This window comes from Giraffa tippelskirchi, chromosome 1 (assembly GCF_054371585.1).
Source record: "Giraffa tippelskirchi isolate mGirTip1 chromosome 1, T2T-mGirTip1v1.2.pri, whole genome shotgun sequence".
Classification (NCBI taxonomy): domain Eukaryota; kingdom Metazoa; phylum Chordata; class Mammalia; order Artiodactyla; family Giraffidae; genus Giraffa; species Giraffa tippelskirchi.
The window spans coordinates 217,556,186-217,578,224 of record NC_137275.1 but is presented as its reverse complement, the minus strand read 5'-3'; the positions used below and the strand labels follow the sequence as shown (position 1 = coordinate 217,578,224).

Genomic DNA, 22,039 nt, shown 5'->3' with positions numbered 1-22,039 from the left:
GTTTAAAATCAGTGTGACAAAGCTACTACACTAAGATATCTCCAGAGTAAGTTTAAAGAGTTAAGTTGAGTCTAACATAAACAGAAGGAAATAATACAGATAAAAGCAGAAATGAATGAAACAGAAAATGGATAAACACAATAGAAATCAAACTAAAAGCTAATTCTTGGTAGAAATCGGTAAAATTGATAACCCTCTAACAAGAAAGATTGAAAAAAGAAAAGAGAGGAATGCAAATTATTAGAAGTAGGAATAAAAGAAGGGGACATCACTACAGATGCTACACGTATTAAAGGGATTAATGGGGACATGATTATGGGGACTTCCCTGGTGGTCCAGTTGTTAAGAATCCACCTTCTAATGCAGGGGACACGGGTGTGATTCCTGGTTGGAGAAATAAGATCCCACATGCGATGTGCTAACTAAGCCCAAGCACTGCCCCTAGAGACGCCCCGCATGCTCTGACTACTGAGCTCTAGCACTCTGGAGAATGCACACAACTAGACAGCCCATGGGCTGCAATTAAGACCTGATGCAGCCAAATAAATAAATATTTTAAAAAATGATCATGAACAACTTTATGCCAATAAATTCAACCATTTAAGTGAGGCAAAAAAAAAAAAAAACCAACCCTAAAAATATAAAGTACCTAAGTTCACTTCAGAAGAAATAGGTAACCTAAATCTCTCAAGTTCTGTAATTATTAAGAAATTCAGATCATAGCTCACATAATTTCCCACAAAGAAAATTCCCGCACGAGTTGACTGCAAAGTTTGACCAAGTATTTAAGGAAGGAATAACACACATTCCAAACAAGTTCTCCCAAGAATTAGAAGAGGAAAGATCATTTCCCAGTTCATTTTACAAGGCTGTCATTACCTTGATCCAAAACTAAAGAAACAATTACAAGAAAAGAAAGTGCAGCGACTTCCCTGGTGGTCCAGTGGCTAAGACTCCACACACCCAGTGCAGGGGAGCCTAGGTTCGATCTCTGGTCAAGGAACTAGATTCTACTTGCTGCAACTAAGAGTTTGCATGCCTCAACTACAAAATCCTGCTGGAAGATCCTGCGTGCCTCAACTAAAACCAGGTGCTGCCAAATAAGTACATAAATATTTTTTTTTTAAAAAAAGGAAAGAAACTACAGACCAATATCCCTCAACATATATATAAATATATTACAAAACAAATATAAATAATATATAAATATATTACAAAACAAAATATTAGCAAATTAAATATAGCAATATATAAAAATAATAACACATCATGGGAGTTCCCTGGTGGTCCAGAAGTTAGGATGCAGAACTTTCATGGCTGTGCCCCGGGTTCAACTCCTGGTTTGGGAACTAACATCCCACAAGCCATGTGGGATAAAATAAAAATAATAGCACATCATGAATAAGCAAAGTTAATTCCAGAAATAGGATAGTTAATAAAAGAAAACCAATTGGTGTAATTTCCTATACTAAGAGGGAAAAAAAAAATAAGAAAAATCATTTTATTTCCATAGATAAAATGCACTTTAAATGTGATAAAACCCAATACCTACCCATTATACAAAATCTCAGCAAACTAGGAGAAGGAAACTTTTTCAACTTGATAAAGGACATCTAAAAAAACCCTTAAGTTTACTGATCTGATAGAAGTAAAAAGGATTATTTACAAGGAAATACTATGAACAGTAGTATTCCAACCAATTAGACAACCTAGATGAAATAGACAAGCTCCTAGAAAACATAAACTACCAAAACTGATTCAAGAAGCAGAAAATCTGGATATATCTATATAAAAACTGAATTAGTAATCAAAGTACTGACCATAAAAAAGAAAAGCAAAGGAAAGCCCAGGCTCAGATGACTTCATTGATGAATTCTATCATATGTTAATGAACTTTTCACAAATTCTTCTGAAAGTGGAAGGGAACACTTCTCAATTCATTCTATGAGGCAGGTATTATTCTGATACCAAATCCAGGCTAAGAAGTCACAAGAAAAGAAACTATAGTCCACTATGCCTTTTGAATATAGATACAAACATCCTCAATTAAATACAGCTAACCAAATCCAACAACACATACAACAGGTTACATCCTATGACCAAGCAGCATTTATTCCAGGAATACAGGTTGCTTCAACATACAAAAATCAATACCATATTAATAGAATAAAGGACAAAAACTATCTGATCATTTTAATTGATGCTGAAAAATTATTTGACAAAATTCAATACTCTTTCATGATAAAAACACTCAACAAACTAGGAATTGAAGGGATTTTTTCAACCTGATAAAGGGCATCTATGAAAAACCCATTGCTAACATTATCCTTAATGGTTAAACATTAAAAATTTTCCTCTTAAGATCAGGAAAAAGGTAAAAATGTACACTCTATCTCTTTTATTCGACATGCATTAGAGGTTCCAGTCATGGCAATTAGAAAAATGAAAGAAAGAAAAACAAAGAGAAAGGGCATCCAGATGAATGGAAGAAGTAAAATTGTCTCTATTTATAGATAACAAACTACATCATTGTGTGTATAGAAAATCCTATGGAAAACACAGACACACACACAACTATTAGAACTTGTAAATAAGTTCAGTAAGATTTCAAGATACAAGATCAACATATTAAAGAAATCATACTTCTGTACGTTAGCAATGAACACTCCAAAAATTAAATTAAGGAAAATAATTCCATTTACAATGGCTTCTAAAAGAGTAAAATACTTAGGAATAAATTATAAAATAAGTATAAGATTGCACACTTAAAACTAAAAGTATGTTTGAAAAATTCAAAGAAGCCTTAAATAAATGAAAAGACATTCCATTTTCATAGATTAGAAGACAATATTGTTAAAATGGCAATATTCCCTAAATTGATGCAGATTCAACCCAATCCCTATCAAAAGTCCTGCTGTCTTTTTTTGCAGATATTGACAAGTTGATCCTAAAGTTGATATAGAAGAGCCAAACACTCTTGAAAATGAACAAAGCTGGAGAGCTTAGACTTCCTGATTTCAAAGCTATTATAAAGCCATGGTAATCCAGACAGTGTGGTACTGGCACAAAAATAGACATACAGACCAATGAAACAGAATTTAGAATCCAAAAATAAACCCTCAAATTTTCAGTCAACTGATTTTCAACAAGGGTGCAGGATAATGCAACAGGGAAACAAATAGTCTTTTCAAAAAATTGTGCTGGGACAACTGGATACCCACATACAAAAGAATGAAGTTTGACCCCTACCTCACACCATATACAAAAATTAACACAAAATGGAATATGGGCCTAAATCTAAGAGCTAAAACTAGAACTCTTACAAGAAAACAGGAGTTAAGTCTTTGTGACCCTCGATCAATGATTTCTTAGACATGACATCAAAATCACAAACAATGAAAAAGTCTTCATCAAAAATTTTTGTGCTTCAAAGGACAGCATCAAGAAAGTGAAAAGACAGCCCACAGAATGGGAGAAGATATTTGTAAACCATCTATCCATAGAGGCCTCATGTCTCTATAGAGATAAAAAGATCTCTTACAACTCAGTAATAAAAAACCCCAAAAACACCCAATTAAAAAATAGGCAAAAGATTTGAAAAGATATTTCTCCAAAGAAGATACTTAAATGGCCAATAAGCACATAAAAAAATGCTAAACATCATTTGTCATCAGGAATATACAGAAAAGCAAAGATATACCCATCTGAATGCAGAGTTCCAAAGAATAGCAAGGAGAGATGAGAAAGCCTTCTTCAGCGATCAATCCAAAGAAATAGAGGAAAACAACAGAATGGGAAAGACCGAGATCTCTTCAAGAAAATTAGAGATACCAAGGGAACATTTCATAAAAAAGACAGGCTCAATAAAGGACAGAAATGGTATGGACCTAACAGAAGCAGAAGATATTAAGAAGAGGTGGCAAGAATATACAGAAGAACTGTACAAAAAAGATCTTCACGACCCAGATAATCACAATGGTGTGATCACTGACCTAGAGGCAGACATTCTGGAATGTGAAGTCAAGTGGGCCTTAGGAAGCATCACTACAAACAGCTAGTGGAGGTGATGGCATTCCAGTTGAGCTATTTCAGACCCTCAAGGATGATGCTGTGAAACTGCTGCCCTCTACATGCCAGAAAATTTATAAATCTCAGCAGTGGCCACAGGACTGGAAAAGGTCACTTTTCATTCCAATCCCAAAGAAAGGCCATGCCAAAGAATGCTCAAACTATCGCACAATTGCACTCATCTCACGCGCTAGTGAAGTAATGCTCAAAATTCTCCAAGCTAGGCTTCAACAGTACATGAACTGAGAACTTCCATATGTTCAAGCTGGTTTTAGAAAAGGCAGAGCAACCAGAGATCAAATTGCCAACATCTGCTGGATCACAGAAAAAGAAAGAGAATTTCAAAAAACATCTACTTCTGCTTCATTGACTGTGTGTGAATCACACAGCCTTTAACTGTGTGAATCGCAACAAACTGTGGAAAATTCTTAAACAGATGGGAATACCAGACCACCTTACCTGCCTCCTGAGAAATCTGTATGCAGGTCAAGAAGCCAACAGTTAGAACTGGACATGAAACCACGGACTGGTTCCAAACTGGGAAAGGACTACGTCAAGTCTGTATACTGTCACCCTGCTTATTTGGCTTATACGCAGAGTACATCATGTGAAATGCTGGGATGGATGAAGCACAAGCTGGAATCAAGATTGCAGAGAGAAATATCAATAACCTCAGATATGCAGATGATATCACCCTTATGGCAGAAAGTGAAGAGGAACTAAAAGAGCCTCTTCATGAAGGTAAACGAGGAGAGTGAAAAAGCTGGCTTAGAACTCAACATTCAAAAAACTAAGATCATGGCATCTGGTCCCATGACTTCCAGGCAAACAGATGGGGAAACAATGGAAACAGTGACAGACTTTATTTTCTTGGGCTCCAAAATCACTGCAGATGGTAACTGCAGCCATGAAATTAAAAGATGCTTGCTCCTTGGAAGAAAAGCTATGACAAACCTAGACAGCATATTAAGAAGTAGAGGCATTACTTTGCCACCAAAGATCCCTATAGTCAAAGCTATATTTTTTCCAGTAGTCATGTACGGATGTGAGAGTGGGACCATAAAGAAGGTTGAACACCAAAGAATTGGTGCTTCTGAACGGTGGTGTTAGAGAAGACTCTTGAGAGTCCCCTGGACTGCAAGGAGCTCAAACTAGTCAATCCTAAAGAAAAGCAATCCAGAATATTCATTGGAAGGACTAGAATGAAAGTGGAAGCTTCGATTCATTGGAAGCTCCAATACTTTGGTCACCTGATGTGAAAAGTCTACTCATTAGAAAAGACCTCGATGCTGGCAAAGATTGAAGACAGGAGGAGGAGAAGACGACAGAGGATGAGATGGTTGGATGGCATCACCAGTTCAATGCACATGAGTTTGAGCAAGCTCTGGGAGATGGTGAAGGACAGGGAAGCCTGGTGTGCTGCAGTCCATGGAGTTACAAAAGTCAGACATGACTGAGCAATTGAACAACAACAATACACAGATTAAAATAACAATGAGATATCAGTTAATGTGTGTGTGTGTTAAGTCGCTTCAGTCCTGTCTGACTCTTTGTGACCCTATGGATTGCAGCCCACCAGGATCCTTTGTCTAAAGGATTCTCCAGGCAAGAATACTGGAGTGGGTTGCCATGCCCTCCTCCAGGGGATCTTCTCAACCTAGGGATTGAACCCACGTTTCCTTTGGCTCCTGCACTGCAGGCGGATTCTTTACCACTGAGCCACTTGGGAAACCTCTCACTTAATGTAGCAGTTCCCGAGGTTTTTGGCACCAGGGACCAGTTTCATGGAAGACAATTCTTCCATGGACTGGGGCGGGGACATGGTTTCGGGATGATTCAAACACACTGCATTTACTGTGCACTTTATTTCTATTATTATTATTATATATATCAGCTTCACCTCAGATCACCAGGCATTAGATCCTAGAGGTTGGGGAACCCTGACTTAATGCATCAGAATGGCTATAACCAGTCAGATAATAACAAGCGTTATCAAGGATGTGGAGAAATTGGACCCCTCGTACACTGTTGGTGGGAATGTGAAAATGGTGCAGGCACTTTACAGGGGCAGCTCTTCAAAAGGTTAAATGAAGACTGACTGTATGACCCAGAATTTCCACTCCTAGGTATCTACGTAGTAGTTAAAAACGTGTCTACACAGGGACTTGCACTTGGACATTCATAGCAGCTCTATTTGTAATAGTTCCAAACTGCAGATAGCCTAAAATCCATCAGTTGGGGGAACGGGTAAATAAACTGTGGTATATCCAGACAATAAAATACTACTCAGAAATAAAAAGAAAGACCAGTATCATAGAATATGAATGAGTCTCAAAAGTATGCTAAATGAAGGAAGTCAGACACCCAAGTCAGACCTAAGAGACTGAATATATAATCTACTTATACAAAATTCCAGGCTTACCAAATGGCACTAGTGGTAAAGAATCTGTCTGCCAATGCAGAAGACTCAGGCGACACAGGTTCAATCCCTGGGTCAGGAAGATTCCCCTGGAAGAGGAAATGGCAACCCACTCCAGCAGCCTTGCTTGGAGAGCCCCATGGACACAGGAGCCTGGCAGGCTACAGTCCATAGGGTCCAACAGAGTTGGACACGACTGAAGCAACTTAGCATGAACGCATGCACACAAAATTCCAGATACTATAACAAAAGAAAACAGACAGTGGTTGCCAGCGTGGGGGTCTGGGAAAGGGACTTGCTGCAAAGGGAACTTTTTGGGTCAATGGTACATTATACATTGTGCTTGTGATGGTGGTTAAATGACTATACATTTATCAAAACCTATCAAACAGAACTCTTAAAATTGGTGAATCTTATTTATGTAAATTATAAATAAATCTGATTTTAAAATAGACTGAAAAGAAACCATTAAAAGAGGAACAGTGGTTAGCTTTGAGTAGTGAGATTATGGTTGCAAGGTGGTTCCCTCATTCTCTGCCTTTCTGGAAGCCTTGGAATTGGGATTACTGAACCTCAAATTTGATAAGGATGTCTAGTATGGTTGATTAAAAAAAACCTTTTTTCTCCTTATCTCACAGATAATGCTGCTGAATGGGTGAGGCACTCAGTAAATGCTCTGTGAATGGTCTGATTTATAGCTTGAGCTGGAAACAAGGTTTATTCAGTGTGGCTATTCCCATGTATCATAGATATACATGTTCACACACGAACAGATATACATGCCTGCAAAGGACTGGACACAAAGCTGGAATAAAGAATGTCTCCCAGGGAGGGACCAGTTGCAGGAAGGAGAAAGCGGTTGTTTCCAGCAGCGGATGGAAAAGGAAAAACTTGTATTATTTGGTCTTACTTTAGAATGTGCCACAGTCCTCAATATTTTCCATGCATCATCTCCAGAACCTCACCCAGGCTGTGGAGAATGGTGATGAACCCACTTTACAGATGAGAAGACTGACACCCAGAAAGGGTCCCTCAAAGGGACTAGAAGTTCAGTGCGGCCATTCCCACAATCTGCCACTCTGAGCTGCCAGTATGTCTGCCTCCTAGGAAAGTTTACAGGCCTCACTTGGCTGAAAAGAGGCTAGAAGGGATGACCTCTGAGTGGCATCCCCCGTCCCTAATCCTCCACCCCAATCATCCCGCTGAAGAGGGCACTTGGCTGTTGAGTTCATGAGAGGGTCAGCATCACAGTCTGATTCAATGGTTGCAGAGCCTTGGGCAAGTTACTTAGTCATTTTATTTTATAATTCACACATTTTATGAAAAGAACAAAAAAATAAACAACATAGAAACAGCATACTAAAATGAACTGCATAATGCACACTTCTAAACACAAACAAGCAATACAGCACTAGAACTTGGAAACATTTTAAAAATCAGAGCATCTCCCCTACTGATAGCAGTTGAAGGAATGACCTACTGCATTCTGGAGGCAAAACATTATGGGAATAGCTTATGTTTATTAAATATTGTGATCATTATGTAAATCATTAACTGTTGGACAGGGCTAACAATTTTCTTATTGATAAATTGTGCCTTTTTTTTTTTTTTTTTTTTTGCAGTGCTGAGCAGCATGGGGGATCTTAGTTCCCAAACCAGGGATCAAACCTGCGTCCCCCGAAGAGGAAGTTCGGATTCTTAACCACTGGGCCGCTAGGCAAGTGATAAATATTTTTTAATAGAAGCTTTTCTGCCCACAATATGTGCTTCCATTTTCTATAAAGGAGAGCTAATTCAACACTTAGCTCAGAGGGATTTCTGAGGATCAAATGAGCTAATATGTAAGAACTCAAACAATGTTAGGTATTACTCTTATGAGTCATGCAACTCTGGGCCAGCGATTATGTTCTCTGAGCCTCAGTTTCCTCATCTGTATAATGGGGATGATAAGGCCAGCCAGCTTATTGAGAAGCCTTGATGCCAATAACCAGGCCCGACACACAGTGATTGCTCACTAAGTGTTAGCTACCTCCAGTATCACTGCTGCCAAAACCTGCTCCTAAACTGTCACCAGGGACCAGGCAGGTTTTCCTACCGCACAGAAAGGAAGTTTATTAGTGGGAATTACTCTGTGCCATTCAGCAGCCTCTTAATGAGATTGGTGTTATTCGAGGTTGATCCCCCTTATCAGCAGCACTGTGAACTGCGCAGATCATGATGCTTAATTTCTCTCTATGGAGTCAATCCTTTAATCCCGACTCAGCCTGGCTGGGCTTCAGACTGGCTTTGCACTGGATTGCCAGCGAGGCATTCTCTGCTGGCACTGAACCAGAACAAAGCAGCCCAAAGCTCTTCTCGGGGAAAACAAGTTGGGATGCTTGGGGGAGGCGGGGGCCCCCACAGGCGCATCCTTGATTTGCATGTTAATGGCCTCCGCCCAACTGCCTGAGGGTCAGAGAAGCCCTGGCACCCAGACTCTTCCCTAATTAGAGCTCAGCTTCCAGAGGTGGCGGGCTTCCCAGGTGGCTCAGCAGTAGAGAATCCACCGGCAGTGCAAGAGATGCAGGAGATGCAGGTTCAATCCCTGATTAGGGACGATCCCCCGGAGGACAAAGTGGCAGCCCACTCATGGACAGAGGAGCCTGGTGGGCTATAACCCAAAGGGTCACAAAGAGTCAGACAGGACTGAGCGACTAAGCACATTGCCGAGGTGGTGGGGGGCAGAGGGCCTCAGGGCAGGAGTGAGCAGGGGCTGGCTCCTGGGGATCTCGGGCCCAAGGGACCTAAGTGTTGTGCACAGGCAGGGGTCCCCAGCAGCCTTCCAATTTTGGCCACTGGTTCCCCAGGGTCAAGTCTAAATGCTCCGAAGGCCCTCCTGGTGCTGGACTGATGGCAAAGGCAAGGTGGAGGCAAGGGACACGTGGAGATGGAACCTTGGTGTGAAGCAGGCAGCTGAGATCTGTGAGCCCTTATTTTAGAGATGGAGACTCGGAGAGGAGGACAAGGTTTCCTGCTTGGTACGTGGTATGGAGACCCAGGGGTTAGAGAGCATTGGAACTCGCATGTCATGGAAGCCAATCCTGCTTTGCACTGATTTAATGAGTACATTAGAAATAAATAATCTCCCCTCTCCACCTAAAATCATATGAATTGGTACCTAGTGTATAGCAGATGCTAGATGCTCTGAAAAGAGCTCCAACCAGCCCATCCTAAAGGAAATCAGTCCTGAATATCCATTAGAAGGACTGATGTTGAAGCTGAAACTCCAATACTTTGGCCACCTGATGTGAAGAACTGACTCATTTGAAAAAGACCCTGATGCTGGGAAAGATCGAGGGCAGGAGGAGAAGCGGACGACAGAGGATGAGATGGTTGGATGGCATCACTGACTCAATGGGCGTGAGTTTGAGAAAACTCCGGGAGTTGGTGCTGGACAGGGAGGCCTGGCGTGCTGCAGTGAATGGGGTCGCAGAGTTGGACACGACTGAGCTACTGAACTGAACTGAACCGTATAGCAGGTACCCAACAGATACATGCTGAGTAAGTGAACAAACGAAGCGAGGTCACACTAACAGAACAGTACCTGTCTAAAGAGCATCTAGCCCTGTGACACTGTGCTAGTCAGGCCCGACCTGGAAGACGATACGAAAGGTTTATGAACCTAAGAGAGACGAGCGTGCTAAGTCGCTTCGGTTGTGTTCGACTCTTCGCGACCTTATGGACTGTGGCCCACTAGGCTCCTCGGTCCACGGGGATTTTCCAGGCAAGAATACTGGAGTGGGTTGCCATGCCCTCCTCCAGGGGTCTTCCTGACCCAGGGATTGAACTTGCATCTCCACAGTCTCCCGAATTGGCAGCAGGGTTCTTTACCAGTGGCGGGTTCTTTTCCCACTTTACCACTTAGGAAGCCCTGAGAGAGAGACAATAACTAACAATAACAGTAACAGGAGAAATAACAGCAGCTTAACAAACACTGCATCTCCACCTCGTATCTCTTTCCTGGTCAGCTTCTATTTGGCCTATACTGAACCACCATCAAGCGTTTTTCTCACATCACCTCCAGTGCCTCCAGAGGGTTACCCTGAAGGAGGGGCGGTGCGGTCAGCGAGCTGCTTCCCTCACATTCCTGTTTCCCTCCATGGAGGATCAGGCTGCCCCTGGGCAGGGCTCTGGGCATGCTTCCCAGAATTCCCCTGGAACTGGAGCATCTGTGGTCTAAAGGGTAAAGAAGGAAGGGTGCCCCCGTCTCTGCCCGCCAGTCAGAGAAAGAGGACTCTGCGACCCAGGGAAGGCTGGAGACACACGAAGGAAGGAGTCTGGGTCCCTGAGTGGCCACGTGGAAGGTCATCTGCATCAGGCTGTGCTAGGACTGAGACGTTAAGCGGATATGTCAAACCACCGATAATTTGGGATTTACCTGTTACAGCGAATAGTGTCTCCCTGACTAGATAAAACATCAGTCCCACTATGATAAAAACTTAAAATTGGAGGCTGGATGGTCTAGTGAGGGAGCTGACACTGTAAGCTGGGCAGATGGAGAAACAGCTGATAAAAAGGTTGTCCAGACAGCAGACTCCTAGCTTTGCCACTGAAGTGAAAGTAAAAGTTGATGAGCCATGTTCGACTCTTTGCAACCCCATGGACTGTAGCCTACTAGGCTCCCCTGTCCATGGAATTCTTCAGACAAGAATACTAGAGAGTTGCCATTTCCTTCTCCAGGAGATCTTCCCGACCCAGAGATTGAACCTAGGTCTCCTGCATTGCAGGCAGGTTCTTTATCTCTATAGCAGTGGTTCTCAAAGTGTGGCCCCTGGACAAGCCAGGGGTGTGTGGCGTGAGGACCTGCCAATAATGCAAGTCCAGGCCCCACCCTGACCCATGAGTCTGAAATTCAGGGCAGAGCCTAGAAACCTATGCTTCCACCAGCCTCACTAGTGACTGATGCACCCCCAGGTTTGACGACAGCTGCTTCGTGTGACAGGGTTTTACCCTGAAAGTGACGGGGTTCACCCCAGGCTGCCCTGGGCTGAGCTTCTCCACTGCCCTCCCCACCTCTGCTCCCCTGGACCTCAAACCACACACCTCCATGTCTCTGTCCTGCTCAGCTCCTATGAGGCCTCCAGGCTCCAGGCAGAAGCCACAACTTCCGGAAGATTCTTTAGCTCCACACTACCCTGGGTTACAGCAGACCGACCCGGGCTCCTATGTCCTGTGACTGTCTCCTGGGAGCGTGGCCCAGGCTGGCCCTGCCTCTTGCAGGATCTGGGAGAAAGGGAGGGGAGGGGGCTGCAGTATCCTGCCCGCACCTGCCGCAGGGTCCTTACCCGCATGAGACTGCATGTGCTCCAGCAGGTTGTTGTAGAACTGGAACTGGATCCCGCAGGCACCACATGTGTAGGGCTCTGCGGGGAGAAACAGAGTGGCCGTTTGAAGGGCTGCGTGAACCCCAATGCCTTTCTGCTGGGCCACGGGCCACTTTGGAGCTGGGCACCCAGACACACAGGGGGCGGTGCACTCGGGGCTCCCCTGTCACTAGCTAGTGAGGGAGAGGCTGGGGAGGAAGGAGTGACGGCAGGTAACAGACCGTCGAGTGCAGCCACGGGGCATTTATCAAGGGCTCACTGTGTGCCAAGCACTGTTCTGGGCGTTGGGGACAACACAGGGCAGAGACCGCATCTTCTTGGTTCCACAGGCTACCTCTCTCTCTCTCGCTGGTGGAGGAACACAGACGGCACAGTTTGCTGAGCAGACAACTGAATGAAGGTATAAATGAACCAAAGACAACACGATGGACGTGGAGGGAAGGACAGAGAAGGAGGGAAGGGACGAGAGAAAGGGTGAGAAGTGGAGAAATAACGAAGAGCCAGAGAAGCAGGGATGAGCCAGGGAAGAGGAGGGGAGAGGGCGGGAGAGTGGGAATTATGAGAGCATATAAAAGCAGGAGCCCGTGTGCAGGGCCTGTTGTCTTTCCATCTTTGTGTGCCCGGCATGGGGATGCAGAAGGAAGAGAGCAAAGACGAGTAAGGAAAAGAGCAGGATAATGGCGGAGCGGCATCGTTGAGGCCAGCCCCGTGGGAGGGAAGGGGAGGCTTTGTTTCTGCAGGGCTGGGGGTGGCAGAGGCAGGCTGCCCACCGTCACGGCTCTGCCGGTCCTGTGCACACTCCTCCACCCACCTGGGCTGGGCCTCCCCCTGCCTCCACCAGCTGCCAAGCCTGCCTGGGACGGGTCCAGAGTGTGTGGCGGGCTGAGTTCACTCCCTGCCCTGTCTCGCCCTCTCCAGCCCCCCGACGGGACCCTCACTTACTCTGTAGGAGAGGGAAAGGGTTGGAAATCAGGGGACTTGCAGTTTCTGCAAAAGAGAAACAGTTTAGCTAAGTCTCTTCCAGATCTGGTGCTTGGGGCTGACTGTCATGATTTCTGTTCTTGGGCAGTAGTGAGCCAGATGGGCTCTCAGAGAAGGGGGAGGCGGGTGTCTGGGGTGGGACTGGGCATGGGCAGGGCGAGATCAAGCAGGGCCATCCTTCCAGGATGCCCTCAGCTCTCACACAGTGAGCCCACAGAACACCATGAGAAAATACCCACATGTGGCTGCCCGTCTCAGGACAGGGAGCTGGGATGGCTTCTAGGCCTGGGCACCCAGGCCGGACATGATACCAAACACCAGGGCAACCAAGGGAGCACTGCACTTCCCCTTCGTGTGTCTCCATCCTGCCATCTGTCTGCTGGCAGCTCCCCATGCCTCTTGGTATCATCAGGTGAGCCTCACGGGCAGGGGACAGCAGAATGGGGCAGATGGACTTCCCGGGGAATCCTGGCTCCACCACTTACAAGCTAGGGGCCCGGGGCGACAATCGATCTCTCCTGAGCCTCGATTTCCTCATCCGAAAACCAGGGTAACAGTAACACTGACCCTCGCTGGCTGTGTGGCAAAGGTGAAAACAGGTAAGACACATACAGCTCTGAACAGGTGCCATACACACAGTAAGCGCTCAATAAATGGTGGCTGCCAGCAGGAGCGGTGCTTCACACCATCCCAGTTCTGATCATGGACTCTGATGGAAGGAGAGGCAGGGGCTATAGCCTGCCTGGCTGACAGCAAAGGCTCACAGGTGACCAGGGTTTTGGTCCCGGCTCTGCTGCTCATCCCTGCAAGGCCTGGACCAGTCACTCCATCTTTTTAAGGCCCACCTTTCGGAGAGGCATTACAGTTTTCAAAAGGATGAAGCAGTTCGGAACAGGTGATTTTCTCTCTAGTTTAAAGGACCATGTCAACATTCCTGGGGCTCCCATGGCACCCCTCAGTGCCTGCCTCGGGCACTGACTCATGAAATCGCTTGGTTTACTTAACTCACCCGCCCCCCCAAACAGCCTACCATGTGGATGTGTATCTCTGCAGGGCGCCCATTGAATGATCCCCCACCACAGGGACGTGTGTGCCATTTCCACTCCACAGCAGAGGGGAAACTGAGAAGCGAGCCCAAGCCTCCAGCTTGTCGATGGTGGAGCTGGGGTCGAGCCTCAGCTGGAGCTCTGGCCACTGTGAGGAAGACTGTGTGTAAGCCTGCGCTCCCGTGTGTTTCATAAAGCCCCTGACTCACGGTCAGGTCGCACCCATCATCTGTCTACACCCAGCCAGGACTCAGCAGGGCGCTGAGCACAGGCCAACACCTAATCTGGTGAGTTAAAACTTTGAGCAAGAAAGGGAGAGATGCCTTACCTTAGTGTAAAGGAAGTATCAGAATAGAATCCTTTTCACACCCTGCCTTGGCTGGCACTGTGCCGACCAGCCTGCTGTGCCTTTCTTGGACAGAAGCTGATTGTGATCGTTCATGGCTCCGCCAGGCTGGCCCCAGGTCTGTCTGGGGACAGTGGCCTTACGGTTGCTTGGTTCTAAGGTGCTAAGGCTCTGTCAGGGTCTGGCAAGAGGTAGCCACCAGGAGGCGCCAAAACACCACCAGGAACCTCAGGCACACCTCCTTGGGCTGGTAAGGGCTAGAAGGGAACCTTTGGATGTTCCCAGGTCCAAAGAGAGACCAGATCATGGGGCCTCTGGCTCTTGGGCCACAGCTCTGTCTACTGTATCCGCTTTGCTTCTCCTGGGGAAAAAGTGGCTGCAACGTTCACCCTATAAACACAGCAATGGCTCAAAGGGGGCCATCCGAGTTAACCTATCACAGGCTGTGGAGACACGGCAGTTTTTCTCTCCGTGGAAAGACAAAGAGGAGCCATAGTCCCCAAGATGCTCCTGGGACCTAGAGGGACGGACGTGCCTGGAAGAAAGGGACCCTCCGCTTCCGCCTGGCCCTGGCTGCCTTCTAATTCTCTGCCCCCAGCCTCCCCCCAACACCCTAGCCCAGCACAGACCACAAAGACCCCGGAGCACAGGATGGCGGTCCTGGGGCACACCGCTCACCAACTCACCGCTGGAGTTTTGGGAACTGCTATTCGTCTCTTCAAAGTGGTTTTGTGCTTTGCCTTCTACCCGCCGACTGAAAGCGCTTTCTGCTGGGTGGGAGAGGGAAGAGAGCAAGAAAAAAAACACGGTGACCGGTCAGTACCAGGTCCAGAGAGGGGGTATGCCAGAGGCGGGGGGGTCGGAGGCCAGGGACATGGGACCTGCCCCAGCCCCTGGGCTGGGTGAGTGCCTGAGGTTTTATGCTTGGGAGCCAGAACAGCGAGGGGCTCCAAAACCCCAAACCACACACTTCCAGCTTCTCAGGCTCACCTGAATTGCCTGACACCGCCTCGGGACCCCAGGAGACCCCCCAGCGGTGCCCAGGGTGGGTGGAGGTCCAGGCACCATGGGGTGTGTGTGGGATGTGGGCACAAACATGAGGTAAAGCTGATGAGCAGATGGTGAACGGGCCAGGGTCTCCCATCTCTGGCCCCCGGGGAGTCACAGGTGACATCTAAGTGATGTGGACCCACCAGAGAGCAGGGAGGGTGACAGACCGCTTTCTGGTGGTGGCTCGGGCAGAGGAGGGCCCGATGGCTGTTGGGGCCCCTGGGTGGCAGAGAAGTCGTGACAGGCAAAGCCGGGGCAGCTCCAAACCCTGGGAGGCCAACGACTAGGTGAGGTCTGTCTGGTCAGGGTTCACCCAGGGAAAGGGACTGGCTTCCCAAGTGATTTCTGGGGTGTCCCCACGGACAAGGGGAGCCTTCCTGAGTGGCTCCCATAACTCCCTGTAAATACTGGAATCAGAGTCAGGGTCCAACCAGGTGGGAAACACCAATTCAGTACCCGTCCCCCACCTGCAGAAGGCACTGAGACAGGATATCTGAGCCGGCCACGGCTTTTCCAAGTTGCTCATCGGGGATGCTGGTGGCGCCAGGAGACAAAGGCTTCTGGGAACAAGTTAGTCTGGGATGAGCATCTGACCAACAACTCGGGTGAGGACAGTAAAGGCTTTGAGAAGTTCGACCGAAGAAAGACCCGTCCAGCTTTGTGTAACCCAACCTTCTCAAATATAATTGGCAACTGAAGGCCATTTTAAAAATATGAGGGACCTTCCTGGTGGTCTAATTGTTAAGAGTCTTCACTTCCAATGCAGGCAGCATGGGTTCAATTCCTGGTCGGGGAATTAAGATCCCATATGCAGCCAAAAAAATAAAGGAAAAAAGTAAAAATACGAGATTTCTTAGGATCTCTCAAAAATGGTGATCCTGGGAACCCACTTTGGGAAGTGTTATTGTTCCCAGGCTGCCCGACACCAGGAAGGCAAGTGCTCAGACTGTCAGGGGCCAGTGTTCCAGACAATCATTGGGGTGATGGGAAAGAAAGCCAGAGATGGCTCCCACAGGCGCTCAATTTCCCTGTCCCCGACCCTGACAATGCCCCTGATGCAGCTCCCTTTTTGCAGAGGCTGTCGAGAACACCACAGGCAAGACCCTGTCTTCCAAACATGTCTGTAAAATGCCTGGGCTGAGAGCTACACACCTGCCCGCTTCAAGATACCATCTGTAAATTGGCAAAGAAAGCCCTTCAATTCTTTATCTAGGGAAAAGGGGAGGGACTCTTATTTACAAAGCACCTGCTATGAGCCAGGCACTGTTCCACATGCTTTACATCCATGGTCTCCCTTAACCCTCCAAGAGCTCTGTGAGATCCACATTGTCACTCCCATTTTACAGGTGAAAACCCAGAGAAAGTGAGGCTGTTGATTTCCTGGGGCTAAGTTCCTAACCCCCGAAGGTGGCAGAATAAGGAGATTTCATTCCCGGGACAGAGCCTTCCCCTTTAAAAAGGTCTGGGCCAGGGGAGTGATTCCTTTCTCCACCTTCTCATGTATTGCAGGGAATGGTTACCCATCTGTGGAGGATTTTCATGCAGTCTGACTAATATATTGGCAGAATTTAGCACATCTGAGGTTACAAACTATTATAATCAATCTCCTATGGCTCAGCTGATAATGCAGATTTTGATCAGCTATTCCTGCTATAGGCACCTCTGCCTGAAAACCACTGAGTGGCTTTGCAGGCGACATCCCCGTGCAGGTACACACACATGCATGGGAAGGGCCGTCTTTCTTGTTCTAGCATGAGAGTTGCAGTGGTCACTTCCAGCTTCAACATGTTGGCTCCAGCTCACGTCCTGTGCAGCTGGTAACCCAGGTGTGACACCCACCGCAAGTCTTGTATGTCACATAAAGGCAGCCAGAGGCAAGCCCCACGGCTCGCTGGAAGCTTCCATGATGACACTGGGTTCCAAGAGCTGCCGCAAATCACACAAACCCTATAGGCAGTTCTCTGCAGAAACTGCAGGTATGAAACCTCCCAGCCACAAGGTCAAGAGTAAAAGCAAGATATGAAAGCCATGATCCTTAGTTGAGCCGGTATCTACCACTAGTAAGTCTGTGATGTTTAACTCATTGATGACTACTGTTGCCAAACACCAGCTCTTCTCTACACAGTACCTGAAAACGGTTACCTTCAAGGCTGATTACTTACTCTCCTTTCGGAAGATGTAAGCACAATAAGCACAGCTTCACAATTTGTGGGAGGGACTCCCCAGGTGGCGCTAGTGGTAAAGAACCCACCTGCCAATGTGGAGATGTACATTTTTAAGAACCACATCCTTGCTCCAGATTAGCCCTCACCAGAATAAAGCAGCACAGCTCATTCCTTGGCTGTCTCCGGTCCAGCCTCCTGACTCATGTAAGTGAGTTCTCCATTTACTCGCTTGTACATTTCATGGGTGACTTTGGGCCTCCTGAAGGCACCTGAAAGGCCCGTAGTCCCAGAAGGACTATGTCACCACTCCATCCTACATCCCACATATCTAGGCAGGCGGCCCAAGGCTCCTTCCATCCAGGCATAAATCAGGATTCCCGATTAGCTGGTTCTCAGCACACAGTGTGTCTCAGCAGTTTTCCCTGATGACTGGTAAGAAATGGCTGGTGTGCACCATTCACTGCCTGTCCACCCTTCTGCAATCTGAGCCCTTCCTGCACAGACTCAGACAACACCGGAGCAGACATCCATTGGTTTCCTGCTAGGCTATGGTTCAAAGAGGGGTTTCACGACCAGTACCCGGTAGAGGGAGGCCAAGAGGACAGAGCTCCCAGTCAACCACTCTTCTTCATGCAGAGCAGCTCTTCGTAGAAATGAGTTTTTAGATTGGGTTTTCTGAAAGATGGGGGAGGAGGTGCAAACTCATGCCAAGAAGTTCCAGGCAGGTGACATAAATGGATGAACTGGGCTGGATGTGAGACAGACAACAGCGTGATCACAATGAGAAATGGCACCTGCCACGTGGCCATTGTGTTGGGGAGGCAGGAGGGAGCGTGGGGCCTGTGGCAAACTGGAGAGCACGTGCTTTATTGAAGGAGGCCGCTGTGACTCAGCCTCAAGGCAACTGGCTGCCTTGCAGGAAAGTGAGCCCAGGACTGCCAGATCTGACTTTTCCATGTCAGTGAGAAATCAAGTTTCACAGAACATCTGACGTTCAAACGTTAGCAAATAATTAAAAAAAATTTAAAACCCCATAGGCCGTGACTTATGAAAAAACACTCTCCTTTTTAAAAAATTAGTTTGCAAACCATCTTGTACAACCCTCTGACTTAGGGTAAGAAAGCCCAGACTCAGAGAGGTTAGGGGGCTTGTCAGAATCACAGAGCCAGCAGGAGGCAGAGCAGGGACCCAGATCCGCCCCAGAGAGCAACGGGCCCTCCACCCTCGCTCGTGCAAGGGAACAATGACCGCGGGCACTGCTGTGGCAGGGGGGGAGGGGGCGGAGAGCGGAGGGAGTGTGAAGGGAACAGAGGCCGTTGGTACCTGCGGTCGCCTTGCTTGCCGGAGATCCCGAGTTTGGAGTGCGGAACGTCTGGGTTTGGGTGGCTGGAGGGGTGCGGTGTAAGAGGGTGGCGCATCGGACCACGGAGGCCGGAGCCTTTTTCCCCGACTGGTTCGTCTGGGTCTTCGCTGCCACGAAGCGTGGAGATGGGGAGACCTCTGGATGCGAACACTCAGAACCCGTGTCTGGATCGTCTGGCGGCTCCCACCCGGGGGCGGCACCTGAGAGGGTCACGCTCTCAGTCGCCGAGGGCCCCTGGGGCTGGGCCACAGACCCTTATGCTTGAGGGCCAAAACTCCCCCTGCCTACCACTTGGAGCCCGAGAAAGTCTGGGAGTCTAGAACCTTCTCTGGCTTCTCCCTGAGCGAAACCTGATCACCAGCTCACACTCACCCTGATCTGGAGGCCACTGACCAGTCGACAGGATGGGTCACCTGTAACCCTTGAGCAGCCCAGGCTCTGAGTGTCTAGGAACTCGGCCTGGGACCCATGCTTGGGGCATGGATGAGTCAACCCAGGGTCAAAGGCACTTTCTAAAAGGTAGGTCCCTAAGCCTCTTTTCCTTCTAAGGCAGGCTGGCTCAGAAGTAACAGCAGACAGCAGAGAGGCAGAGACTAGCAGGGCCGACTGGCTGGGATGGGGTGCGGCTGGGGGGAGGGAAGAACAGAGGGCTGATGTCGCCCTGTGGTTTCAGGGGAAGGGGCCTGTGGTGTTCCTGGACACTGCCTGGGATGGATGCTCTCGGGGGACAGTGCTCAACCTGACGACTGATGCTTTAAGGAAAATAAGTGCAGCAGCTCCCTGGTGGTGTCAAGGGCAGCTTATGTCGTTGATCCCCAGACCCCCTGCCTCCCTCGCCAGCCTCCTCTGCAGAAGCTGGGCTTACTGAGAGCAGGGGTGTGTGTGGGGGGACCTGACCCTCAGGTGGTCTCCAGCTCTGGTGGTCTCAGGTGGCAGTAGTCTGCCTTCTTCACGCTGCCCGGAGACGTGGTTACTAGTGGTGGCAAGCCCCTGAACGCGACCACAGTGCCACCTTCAAACCAAGAGGGGAGGCAGTGGCTTTAGTCCACTGCAGCTCTTTCCACTGAGGGTGAGAGTGGACCAGGCAGCAAGAGAAGGGACCCCTCTGGTGCTGACCAGGGCTCACAGGACCCACAGCACTGGGAACATCTTGAGGGCACCACCTTGCCACAGAGCCTGGATGGGGCCTGAGAAGGACCCTGCCCTGCAGCCTTCCTTGAGGGAGAGGAGAGGCCTTCTTACCCCTGCTCCCAGAGCAGTGCCCATCCTGGGCACAGATGCTGCACTTTCAGCTTTCACTGCCAAAGAGCAAACGGGCGCTCTCTGTTCCTCCATCTCTGCCCATTCCTGGCCGGAGGGGAAGCCCAGGCCCAGAGAAGCAGGAGGCAGGGCCGTGTTCAAGGTCACGTAGGACTCAAAGCCCTGAGGTGGGCTCACAGGACTCAGGGTGCCCCCCGGTCCCTTTGGGGAGTCACTGCCTTCCCACCACAGCGAGATGCCAAGAGCTGCGGGTGGGGAGTCTTTCAGTCATGGCCCCTAAGCAAGAACTCACCTGCCCCCCTGAACTCGGAAAGACATCCCCCAGGCTCAGACTGTGGAGAACACAGTTGTCCTCCACTACCCTCTCCCCAAGCCCCTGCCCCACGTTCTGGATTCCTACTTTCTCAATCAGGACCTGGAGAGGGGCAAGTGGGGAAGGATACCTATACAGGTCTCTCTTTCCCTCTCCTTTCCTTTCAGAGAAAAGGAACTTGAAGACCCTGAATCCAACAGGAAGGTGGCTCATTTCACACTTTCCAATTTTTTTTTTTTTTTTGCCACAGAATAAATCTACACATCAAACCTTGAGGGAGATGCCCAGTGTCCCATCTCTGCTTTCTCCCCCATCTCCCTGAAGCACAGTTTGGGGACCACAGCTCGTGGTTTGCTGTAATGGAACCAGCACTGAATGTGCTGTGAGCCCGGCCCACCTGTGAACTTCAGGTCAGTCACCTCTGGCCTCAGTGGTCTTGACCTCAGTTTCCTCACCTCAACTCCACCGATAAAAGCGGGACACCCATCTCTGCACTACCGACCTCACGTGGATTTTACGAGAATCCACACAAGTCACAGAAGCACCTTGAATAAACTACTCTTCAAATGTAAACAGGTATTCAAGGTATTTTTTTAGGATTAAGGAAATCAAGGCTCAGAATTGTTAATAAGTTTACGGCCACACAGAAAGTCAGGGCCAGGATGGGACCGGGCCCAATGCTACCAGCTTCCCATGGAAACCTTTGTGCAAGATCACGTGGTCCCCTCAGGCACTAACACATACTCTGTCCCTTTGCACAAGGGACAAAGAATTTTTGAGCAAAGAACAGAGCACAGAGCTTCCCCTCTTAGGCCTCATCTCCAAATGCAGAATGGTTTCTAGGAGACCCTCTGGATCAGATCTCATGGTCTTCGATCCTGCTGTCAAAATCCTGGCTTCCATGTGTGAGAGCCCCTGCTTCCCTGTGGCAGGGAGCTCAAGACATCCAAAAACACTTGATACAATGAACCTTAGGGCATCACTTGCTTGCTTTGGCCTGGGACCTGCCCACCTCCTGCCCCCTCAATCTACAATGCCCTAATCTTCCAAGCTTCATGGCCTTTGCTCATGCTATTCCCTCTGCCTAGAATGTTCTTCCCTCGTTTCTGCCTGGGTCACTACTGCTGGTCCTACACACCTCCACCTAAACATCACTTCCTTTGGAAGCCCTCCCTGATACCCTAACTTGGTCATTTATCTTTCAGTCCCCTCCCCTCTTCCCTTCTAAGATCTGACCACCACCAATGGAGACACATGGTGTAATCTTTCAACCAACGTCTTTTTCCCCATTATCCTGTATGTTCTATGAGGGAGGGACTCCGCCAGTTTGGCCCAACCAGGGCTCATTCCCTGACACACAGGAAGTGCCCAAAAGACACACAGGAAGTGCCGAAATAAGAGATTTCAACAACATTATTAACCAACTTAACCTAATTGACACTACACTCGGGGAACACTCTTCCCAGCTCACTTTATGAGGCCAGCATCACTCTAAAACCCAATTTAGACAAGGACATTACAAGAATGACAAGATGAGATGGCTGGATGGCATCACTGACTCAATGGACATGAGTTTGAGCTCTGGGAGTTGGTGATGAACAGGGAGTTGGTGATGAACAGGGAAGTTGGTGATGAAGAGGGAAGCCTGGCGTGCTGCAGTCCATG

At 48.1% G+C, this 22,039-nt stretch overlaps 1 protein-coding gene across 35 annotated transcripts in view; it reads right to left on the bottom strand.

Moving 5' to 3' along the window:
• ZNF618 (zinc finger protein 618) overlaps positions 1 to 22,039 on the bottom strand; it is a 200,324-nt gene that overhangs the window by 12,107 nt on the left and 166,178 nt on the right. For 6 of the 35 annotated variants that reach the window (XM_081574599.1, XM_081574651.1, XM_081574643.1 and 3 more), the window contains 3 exons: positions 18,762 to 19,001; positions 14,910 to 14,993; positions 11,812 to 11,889 (listed from right to left, as the gene is read on the bottom strand). In XM_081574599.1, coding sequence (XP_081430725.1) covers positions 11,812 to 11,889; positions 14,910 to 14,993; positions 18,762 to 19,001 — 402 coding nt within the window. Of the gene's footprint in view, positions 1 to 11,811; positions 11,890 to 12,792; positions 12,838 to 14,909; positions 14,994 to 18,761; positions 19,002 to 22,039 lie in introns of all 35 variants that reach the window. The other 29 variants (XM_081574610.1, XM_081574661.1, XM_081574682.1 and 26 more) reach the window with 7 other exon arrangements.